This window comes from Macrobrachium rosenbergii, chromosome 16 (genome assembly GCF_040412425.1).
Source record: "Macrobrachium rosenbergii isolate ZJJX-2024 chromosome 16, ASM4041242v1, whole genome shotgun sequence".
NCBI lineage: Eukaryota > Metazoa > Arthropoda > Malacostraca > Decapoda > Palaemonidae > Macrobrachium > Macrobrachium rosenbergii.
Genome location: NC_089756.1, coordinates 1,480,369 through 1,491,841, shown reverse-complemented (window position 1 = coordinate 1,491,841; position 11,473 = coordinate 1,480,369). Strand labels below are relative to the sequence as shown.

The following is an 11,473-nucleotide window of genomic DNA, read 5'->3' as shown; positions in this document are numbered from 1 at the left end:
AATACCAACCGTCACACCATAAATCCCCGATAGATTTAATCCCATGGGGGATTTTCCGTCAATGAGACGGTCTTACAACACCATGATTGATACAGCCATGTCCTGACATCGCTATACAGGTCCAGAGATTCATAAATGGCCATAAAAATGAGAAAATAAACAAAGGAAAATTCACGCAGAAACGAAACACTCGTTTACATGACTTTCAAAGGGAAACATGACAGTGGCTAAGGGCGATGCAATGCGCCCTGCTAATGGCTGGATATGTTACCTTACCCGCAAGTTGACTGGTCTCTCTCTCTCCCCCTCTCTCTGTAACCAGGGGAGATCCCTGATCCTCTATAAAAGGCTCACGATTTTCGATTGTGCCTCAGTCTAGGTAGAAAATTTCAGAATGTTGTAAATGTTTTCAATCTTAAAGACCTACAGTGTATACAAGCTCGGTAATTTGCATGTTCACAGCCGGTAGGCAAAGCGTCATCACTGACTGATTTGCGTATAAATGCATCTCAGTTGTAAAAGACAGAGAAAAATCAAATTCTGCAGGTTGGTAAAATTCTTGTAAGGTTTAGGCCTATTCATTGCCAAGTCTGACACGAAAGAGCCTTTACTAGAAAGACATTTTCAGTACATTCTTTATTGTCATATAAGATCAAAAAAATAATTTTGGTCCGTTAATAAGTATGTCCTATGGTCAACAGGGAAGAGGGCCAGGCTACTTATGATAATAAAAGGCACAAAGGACATTCATACTTTAAATTATCTAAAACAAAATCATTCAGTAAATGCTACAATTATTACAAAATATTGTCATTGGTACAGTGAATCTAGACTCAAAAAGGTGGGGAGGGGAAACAGGTAATAAACGAACCGTATGGGTCTATTTCTTGAAACAGAGTGTGAGTCCGTCTCCAATTTTCAGGAAGGATATGTTGATGCGTTGGTCGTCCCTGAGTTTTTCGTTCAGCTTCCTGAGGGCCACGGTGTCTTCAGTCTGGTCCTCCGGGTTTATAACGTTACCATCCCACAGGGTGTTATCGAAGGCAATGATCCCCCCCGGGCGGATGAGTTTTAGGCAGCACTCGTAATAATTGTCGTAGCTGACTTTGTCGGCGTCGATGAAGGCAAAGTCAAATTTCCCGACCTGGCCTTCGTGGATGAATTTCTGAAGGGTTTCTCCTGCGGGGGCTATGTGCAGGTGGATTTTATTGGTCATCCCTGCTTCTTCCCAGAAGGGTTTTCCTGAGAGAAGAAGAAGCAAAGTTATCAAAACATGCCCATTATCTGTATTATCATGAGTGTTACTTTCTTAACTGATAACTAAAGTTATCAGAGCATGTCTTGACGTCGTACTATCGAGTGTGTTACTTTCTTAAATGATAGCTTAAACCGAATTGTTATGTAAAGTCTTTTCTAACGCAATTCAGAAAAGTTAGACCTATGAAAGAGAGGAAAAAGATAAAAACCAATATATACATATTTTCAAATTAACATCCCTTACCTGAAGCTATCAAAACACGTCCATAAATCATACTATTGTGCTTGTTACTTTCTTAATGTATACTTAAAACCAAATTACTAAGTTAAGCCGTTTCCCATGCAATGCAGAAAAAGCTAGACCTATCACGAAGAGGAAGGAGGTGACAACCAACATATATTTCAAAAGTAACTTCCTTAACGTTAACAGAAGAGCACAATTTGAAGTTTAAACCATCTGAGAAGAGACATAACCTAGAAACAAACGTTTTGCTCTGTGTGGACAGAGAAACAAATCAGAATGAGATCAGCTCTTCCATTTTCGACTGAGACATAACAAAATTCAATAATTGGATTTTACTGATTAGGTTTTACTCATTACTACTGATTACCTCACCTATGTTGACATATTCCTCGCAGAGGTCCAGAGCGTGTACCTCTCCGTCGGCTGGAAGTGCCAGCGCAGCAGATAGTGAGCTGGCGCCAGTGAAGACGCCCACGTCCAGAACCTTTTGGAAAGAAGAAAAATGTGTTTAAAGACAGAAGCATCAAGGGTAAATATCTGGAGATGCCATCTGTATACCAGTCCTACTACGTAGTGCGGTGGTCTTCCACCAGGGCGGCGCTGTAGAGCCTTGTGGCCATCTTGAAATGTCTGGTAACCCCTGATGTTTAATGTTTAATGAGTAAGTATTTGTGAATGTTTAGTGAGTGTTTAAGGTTTAGTGAATGTTTAGTGAGAAAGTGTTTAGTGAATGTTTATGAGCAAGTGTTTGGTGAATGTTTAGTTAGTGTTTAGGGTTTAGAGAATGTTTAGTGTGTAAGTCTTCAGTGAACGTTTAGTGAGCATTTAGGGTTTAGTGAATGTTAGTGTTTAGTGAATGTTTAGTGTGTGTTTAGTGAGTGTTTAATGAGAGATTAGTGAATGTTCAGTGACTGTGTTTGAGGAGTGTTAAGGGGTTTAATGAGCATTTAAGGTTTAGTGAGTATTTAGTGTTTAATGAGTGTTTAGGGTTTAGTGAGTGTTTAGTGTATAGTGAGTGCTTAGTGAATGTTTAGTGAATGTTTAGTGTTTAGTGTATAGTGAGTGCTTAGTGAATGTTTAGTGAGTGTTTAGTGTATAGTGAGTACTTAGTGAATGTTTAGTGTATAGTGAGTGTTTACAGAATGTTTAGTGTTGAATGAATGTTTAGAATTATGTGAGTGTATAGCGAGTGCTTAATGAATGTTTAATGAGTGTTTAGGGTATACTGTAGTGAGTATTTAGTGAATGTTTAGTGAGTGTTTAGTGTTTTATGTGCGTTTACAGAGGCGTTTAGTATATAGTGAGTGTTTAGGGTATACTGTAGTGAGTATTTAGTGAATGTTTAGTGAGTGTTTAGTGTTTTATGTGCATTTACAGAGGCGTTTAGTGTATAGTGAGTGCCTAGAGAGAGTTGAGTATTCACTGAGTGTTTAGTGTTATTGAGTATAAGCGTATAGTAAGTGTGACTGTTTAGTGAATGTGAGTGTATAGTAAGTGTGAGTGTTTAGTTAGTGTAAATTTATAGTGAGCGTTAGTGTTTAATGAGTGTGCATTACTGTTTAGTTAGTGTTTAATGACTGTATGCAAAGAAATTCTATAATTTACAGGAACCATTTATGCTAGACATTGCTTAGATCCAAGAAAAGATGTTTAGGCCTTGACCACAATGGTTGGAGTGCCTGTGTCAACCTGTTTTTGTAAGGTAAATTTTCTCTGCGAAATTAGGTCGAGTAATATAATAATAATAATAATAATAATAATAATAATAATAATAATAATAATAATAATAATAATAATAATAATAATAATAATAATGAACCACACAAAAACTTCTTTCAGTTTTCTTCTGAAGATGGAAAGAGAAACCCACAAGATTCTTGTGTATAACTTGTTTACTGGTAAATATTTACATATTACTTTGATCTCGAGCACTTTCAGGTCATAACTGTGACCCTTTTTCAAGAGATGAGGTAGTCAGGCTGGTTCAAGGCCCAGCAATCTTCTGGAACTTCTTCTCCCTGTGCTGTCATTTATATGACGGCTGTCCTGTTTCCATTCTCTTGAGTTGTTAATCTCCTCCTGTCGGTTTGATATCCTGATCTGATGGTCAGTGGTATTAATCCTTGTCGTATGTGAGTAGTCACCATCGGTCTGTTGGGCAGGAGACCTAACCTCCAGGTCAGAGGGGTCGATCTTAGCTTCTTTTAATATTAAAGATCGGCTTATGGGATCTTCTGAGGTAAATCCTTTGTTTCCTTCTATCACTTTTATGTCTGATGAGTGCCCCTTCCACTACCCTCCTATGACTGACGTTATTGCTTTTGTATATAAGCCTACTGTTTTTAAAATCCATCCTATGGTCCTTTTCCCAACAATGCCTAGCTATAGCACTCCCCTGAGAGTTGAGTTGTACTGCCCTCCTGTGTTCTTGGATTCTAGTCCTTATTCCCCTACCTGTTTCACCCACATATTTGTCTCCACAATTGTTCCAATTAATTATGTATACTCCCCCTACATCATCTGCATTGCTATCTTCTCCTTCCAATTTATTTTTACATACTTTGTTTTTTACGGTGTTGTCAAAAATGAAAGAAATTAAATATAAATATAAATTTGTGTATAACTTTGACAACACCGTAAAAAACAAAGTATGTAAAAATAAATTGGAAGGAGAAGATAGTAATGCAGATGATGTAGGGGGAGTATACATAATTAATTGGAACAATTGTGGAGACAAATATGTGGGTGAAACAGGTAGGGGAATAAGGACTAGAATCCAAGAACACAGGAGGGCAGTACAACTCAACTCACAGGGGAGTCCTATAGCTAGGCATTGTTGAGAAAAGGACCATAGGATGGATTTTAAAAACAGTAGGCTTATATACAAAAGCAATAACATCAGTCATAGGAGGGTAGTGGAAGGGGCACTCATCAGACAGATAAAAGTGATAGAAGGAAACAAAGGATTTACCTCAGAAGATCCCATAAACCGATCTTTAATATTAAAAGAAGCTAAGATCGACCCCTCTGACCTGGAGGTTAGGTCTCCTGCCCAACAGACCGATGGTGACTACTCACATTCCACAAGGATTAATACCACTGACCATCAGATCAGGATATCAAACCGACAGGAGGAGATTAACAACTCTCAAGAGAATGGAAACCAGGACAGCCATGATATAAATGACAGCACAGGGAGAAGAAGTTCCAGAAGATTGCTGGGCCTTGAACCAGCCTGACTACCTCATCTCTTGAAAAAGGGTCACAGTTAGGAACTGAAAGTGCTCGAGATCAAGGCAATATGTAAATATTTACCAGTACACAAGTTATACACAAGAATTTTGTGGGTTTCTCTTTCAATAATAATAATAATAATAATAATAATAATAATAATAATAATAATAATAATAATAATAATAATAATAATAATAGCAGCACCAGTTATAATAATAATACCAATAGTAGAAACAATAACATTAACAGTAATATTAATCAAATACTAATAAAAAATAGAACTAATAAGAGTAAAAAAAATAATAATATTTGAGATTATACGGATTAAAATGCAAAATTCTGTACTTCAACTACAGGAAACCTCAGAATAGAAATATTTAGAAATATGTTTTAGTGATGGTTAATTTACATATGAGAAAATAACATATTTACTCTTATAATAATTAAACAAGAGGGAAAAAAAGCAAAGTTGCCGTAGTGCTTTGTCTCTACAGTACAGTACTGAGCTTGACCGAGACCTTTCAATATGGCCGCCCGAGGTCACATGCTCGGCAAGATCGATGGACAGAAGAGAAAGATCGATGGACAGAAGAGAAAAGCAGCAGTTATATTGATATAGAAGCTTAATAACAGAATGATGTGTTCTTAAATGAAAGGTTACAAGTACTGTACAGTTGGGTAAATGGATGTAATTATGTAATTCCCACAGATAAATTACATCACATCTGAAGCTATTTTAGCGATTCTATCATAATTATCAGGAGACTAAAGTCCATGTATCCGTGACCTTGTGTCGTTGACTGAGGGGGGATACAGGAGGGGATACAGGAGAAGAAACACTCTTATGGGACAACGCTTTTTATTCGTCTTCTCGCCTGGGGAAGTGATACTTTATATTTATTCAATAAAAATATTACTGTGATCAAATCATCATTCGATCATAGTGATACTTATATTTATTAAATAAAAATATTACTGTGATCAAATCATCATTTGATCATAGTGATACTTACAGTATATTGAATAAATTACAAAAAAATAATTTGTATCCTCCAAAGACAAAATGAATATAAAAGAATAAGCTATATTTTTACATTTTTGGAAATATTTCCGCCTTTATTGTGGCTCTTTGCTAGATTTTAAGACTTTTCAAAACGAATAAAAAGCAACAACAATGAATCCATAAACATTATCACGACGAATACCTCTCCAAAAATAGAAAATGTACAAAAACAGAAAATATATGATAACCAATGTCGTGAAAAAATTGGATCCTTTTTTTCTCGACAATCCTTTGTGACGTTCAGGATAAGCGAGAGGAAGTGGTAAGCAGGCGGCAGGGTTCGTGGTTCTCATTTTTCTGTAAGTATGTTCGACTTGTGTTATTCCTGTCAGGCAGATTGCCTGTATTAGCAGTATCTTGAATATCTAAGAGGCTCTCTTTTAATGATTCAGATACATCCTTTGATAAAATAACCAAAGTAGAAATTTTGAACAAGAACCGAAGTGAAGACGAGACAGGCAGAAAGACGATATGCGCCTTTCTCGAAGCCACATCATAGAGGTAACCTGGGTCACTTCCCCAGACAAGTTGTTCATTTGTAGTCAAGAGCCGGTTCATGTAGTTTGCTAATTTAATCGCTTTGTATTTTTGCCATCCGAGGCTTAATATAGTTGATGTTCGGTCAAAGTGTAGTCTGATGATTCAGAAATAAGGTTTATGTAAAATTGTAACTTTCGGAAGCCGACGTCATGAGTTTTACGGGTTTTGTGTAACTTTTCTCTTTTGGAGTCGTGTGCCTCGTAAGCGACCGCGTGGTCCTTAAGGTTGTGCTTTAGTTTAGTGTATGTTAAATTTAAATAGTCTCATTTTGTAATGAAATTGTAAATCCCTACCTGATCTTGATGGACCTTCGCTTAGATGTTTACAGATATTGCCCTTCTGGCCTGACCATCCTAGTCCCATCCCATTCGGGACTTAGAATACTCCCAGCCGTGGGGAAAAATTCATGACAACCAATATGATAACCAATGTACAAGTTTAATTCAAATTAACAAAACCGATTTCCGATACCTTCTTGGCACCGATGGCCTGCATCAGGTTGGCATTCAGCTGCAACACTTCCGGTGCTCCGAGCATGCCTGCCCGTTTGTGCTTCAGAGTGACCTCGTCCAAGCGCTTCTGCACGTCTGTCTGTCTGTTTGAGACGGAAGAAGAAGAAATAGAGATGCAGAGAAATGACAGGAAATGAATAGACAGAACGCAGTAGTAAACATCTATTATTTAACTGTCAAGTCAAACTTAGACTCCCGATCAACAACCCGTAGACCTACATAGGCCTATCAACTCGGATCTCACCTTAGTGAATGTTGCATCGTGTAGGAGACCAGAGGGTCTTTGTTCCTGTAACTCTTCATCAACGACCTGCAACAAAAATCAAATTAATTTAGTACTACAAAATTTTTTTCTTTCCTATTATCGATGCATTTTGTTCCCACGAGAGCAATTCTTCCCCAGTAAGCAAGATCACGAGGGAGCCATTTATTCAGTATATTATTCACTCGCCGTAATGTATGGTAGGCTACTATATACCCCAAGTCTAAAACGATCTGAATTAGACATTCAACCATGTATGGACGATGCATATAAAAAAATTGGCCATAACAAATAACTTCGTGAAAAGAACAAGTCAATCTCTAAATTCATTGCCAAACGTCGACTTTGCTGCCTTTTCGCAACATCGTACCCACGGTACAGCCGTCATCGTATCGAACCAGAAAATGTATTGAATATGGTCGGTGTTTTCTAATTCAATTTACGTACCCTACTCGATATTTAGTTAAATGCAACTAGATTTGAACAGAAAATTAACATGAGCAGTAATACGTGATTCTATTATACAACAAATCAACGGCGAAAAATGACTACGCGTAATTCAACCATAGTACGCGTTTCTGAAACATATTGCGCCTCTGCCAACCGGTATGGCTCCATGTCCGTACTCCCCGTAGTCCCCTTCACCGCATATGTCCGCTAAAACTCGTTCACTGAACAAACTGTCTCTCGTCTTGTGCTACTTACATGTTTAAATGCTGTTCCTGTGATCAAGGAGATAGAAGCAACAACACCACGAACGCCAACAGCACGTCAGTTTAGAACCTTCACCGATAAAGGAATGGTTTCGACTGGTCTCGGGCCCAAGGTATAAGCCGACAAATGGCAACTCAATCCCATATCATCGTGACGCTGCTCCCGAGAGGCACCGCGACCTTGAAATCTTTGTCGCCTCATTTTCTTTTAACAATTCAGAATGTAAATCATTCTCCTGGTACCGAAAGAGTCATGACTTTGATCCAAGTCAGGTTGAGAATTATTTACTTGAGAACATGTAAAGGATTTGATGTCATAAATGCATTGAGAAAAATATATGAAACCTCATTTGCATAGATTGGTATGCAAGCGAATGGTGAGTGGGGTAACGAGAAACACAACACTTGTATCAAGTTACATAATTGTTCCTCTGTTGTTCGTTCGTTGACATTCATTTTGAGGTGTTTATACACACACACACACACACACACACACACACACATATATATATATATATATATATATATATATATATATATATATATATATATATATATGTATATATATATATATATATATATATATATATATATATATATGTATATATATATATATATATATATATATATATATATATATATATATATATATATATATATATATATATATAACCACACACACACCTCAAAACAGTGTCGTTTTCTATTATCCGGTTTAGTATTACTCAGTTGGCAGAGAGTTTTATTTCAGATACAACTAAAATATGAAATAGTATGGTTTACCTCCTGTCCTCTTCCAATGTTTAAGCCAGGAGCAGATTCATTCCTGCTTTCTAGTGACATCTGAATTCAGGTGTATCGGTCTAATTTCCTATTCAGTCATATTCATTATTTATCACCTTGTCCTGTAACTTCTCTCTCTCCATTTATATTTATCACCTTTTCCTGTAACTTCTCTCTCTCTCTCTCTCTCTCTCTCTCTCTCTCTCTCTCTCTCTCTCTCTCTCTCTCTCTCTCTGCAGAACGATTTCCCTTTGGAGCCCTCTTGGGTTTGTAGTCTACTGTCTCTGTCCATAAGGGTTTTCAGCTGAAGATTTAAAAACAGAAAGAAAGTTACTGCCTGAAGTTACCCTGAAAGCATATAGTACCAAGAGAGCTAAATAAATTAGCTGTGTCCATTGGGCGCCCGCATCATATTTTCTAAGGGGGGTGGGGCGGGTGGCAAATCTTAATGCATACATGGATAGTTTTCGGTATCAAACAGACAAATACTTTTGACCCTTTGAACTAGCAGGTTAATTCCAAAAACAGCATCAGTGCCTGCATTTCTTTAATGAATAAAGCAATTATATATATATATATTATATATATATATATATACATATACATATACACACACATATATATATAATATATATAAATAATATCATATATAATACAGTGAACTGGTTTATATAGAAATTCATGTTTGAGATGTAACAGAAAATCTGCTAATTGTTGTACTGTAGGCTACTTCTTTGTGATCAGAGTGTAACGAACAGATAGATACTGCTGATTCGTCGAACGCCATACGATCGTTGGGGTTTGGCGTGGGTAATTCAAATGAGTGCCATACATCTTTCGATTATAAGAGACCAATCAGCTGAAGTTTATGACCTAAGTAAGTTCAGTTTGAAAAGATAAAGATAAGTCAGGGTTTAGCGGTCGACGGGTTAGGAAGTGCTCTGAAAGACAGTGATGGCGCGTGTCACCTCAAGTACCTTCCGACTATAATTGCATAATTAAGTAGCGTAATATTAGCAACAGGGCCCTGTGTAACTATTAAGGAAAATACATACGTGTTAATTGTATCTTACGCGTTTCATTTGTACTGGTAGAACCTATATATGACCGAAAATCAGGTCATATTTTTGGTGTCAGGTGTGGGGTATTGCTAGTACATATAATAATTAACAGCATAATTGTGAAGGTGAAATAAAAATGCAAACTCGAAGAAAATGGGCGCGCGACGGCAGGAGTGCCAGTGCTAGCAATACCAGTGCTAACAATAACGGTGCCAAGGAAGAGGACAGAGCGAAAGAGCTGTCAACGAATAACCCACATGCTTTAAAAGAGTTACACAAATTAACAAATGAAATACAAAATAAAAGAAGCCTTCTGCCGACGCATGCTGAGGTGAATTCTTCCCACCTCCATAGTGGAATTCCTTATTGGCGATGAGAGGCCCTTATAAGCCTTACTGCCGAAGGTTCAACTTCTGTTAGATCTTTAACAACGACAACAAGCAAGAGGGAGGGGGCAGGCCACCTCCCAATCGTTTGTTGCAACGGTTAAACAACCTGACCAAGTGAGCCCTCAGTCAGCCTCACCCACCATCCAGGGGTCAGGGTCACGCACCCAGGGACCTCGAAGAGGCAAGGGGAAACCAGCCGGGAGAGGGACGGTTTGCCGTTGCTGGCGGTGTGGAAGGGAGGGCCACGTGAGGGCCCAGTGCCCCTCTCTCACTGAGCCGCGACGTTGTTTTCGATGCAATGCAACAGACCACCTCGTGAACGCTTGTTCAAAAAACGATGACGGCCAGCAGAACAACGCTCCCCCTACACCAAGGAGAGGAAGGGGGAAGGCAACATGGGGGAGGAGTCAGGAGGACCCCTGACTATACCCATGCTCATGAGGTCCAAACAGCGACTGTGCCCCCGGAAGAACAAGGGATCCCTTGTTGGGGAGTGAGGGGAGTCAACCAACCCCCCAAGAAATAGTGGAGAGCCCTCCACCAACTGTTGCTGCCCCTACCCAAACGTTGACGGTGCAGGAGGAAAGGTAATGCAGGAGCCTATTGCCCGCCCTCAATCCGCGAAGGAAGTCACTGTGTCCATCGTGGAAATATGGGTGGGAGAGCGACAGCAAAGGTGTTGTTGACACTGGAGCAAGTGTGTCTTTGTTAGAAGAACATCTTGTGACACGGTCAGTGCAGCCTATGAAAGGTTGTTTAGTTTTAAGTGCAGCAGGTAACCATCAATGGACGAGTAGTGACACATACCTTCTGTGTAGTACCGGCATTACAAGTAGAAGGAATTTCAGTTATTTTAGGAACTGATTTTGTGGCTAGGAACCAAATAATAATAGCTGGCACAGACAGGAAAGGGATCGAAGTATATTTAAAGGGACAACGAATCCCCATGGCGGAAGGTGGGGGGACCGAGGTGTCTACGAGTCTCCCTAAGAAGGGTGGTGTAGGGAAAGTACCCGCCGCCCCAGAGGCAGGAGATGTGGCACCACCCCGGACCCTCTCGTCCCTCACTGTTACACCTGCACAGGATTTACCAGAAGGCACCTTAGTTTTGATTAGACCCCATCAGAATGATAAAATCAGAAATGGGAAGATTTTATCATTCCAGGTCTGAGCGAGGTAACACACGGCGAGGTTAATGTGCCATTTATTAATGTTAGCGATCAGTGTATCGTGTTAGACAGTGGGTCAATATGCGACCTTGAACCTTGTGAAAGAGCAAATGCTTCTCACATATTCGCAGCCTTGAGTACCAAGCATCAGGGTCGCAGTGAAGAACATTTGCATAGACTACTGCGAACAGCTGGTGGGTCTACCCCTGTTACTTATCAAAATATTCTCAAGGAAATTATAGAAAC

General features: G+C 38.9%; 1 protein-coding gene across 1 annotated transcript; it reads right to left on the bottom strand.

The window, feature by feature from the left end:
* Window positions 1-621: 621 nt before the first annotated feature.
* LOC136847045 (probable caffeoyl-CoA O-methyltransferase 2) lies at window positions 622-7,955 on the bottom strand. Its single transcript, XM_067118281.1, has 5 exons — window positions 7,818-7,955; window positions 7,095-7,160; window positions 6,810-6,933; window positions 1,874-1,985; window positions 622-1,242 (listed from the first exon to the last, which is right to left on the bottom strand). Coding segments are annotated over exons 1-5 (666 nt in total). The 5' UTR covers window positions 7,820-7,955; the 3' UTR covers window positions 622-880.
* Window positions 7,956-11,473: the final 3,518 nt, after the last annotated feature.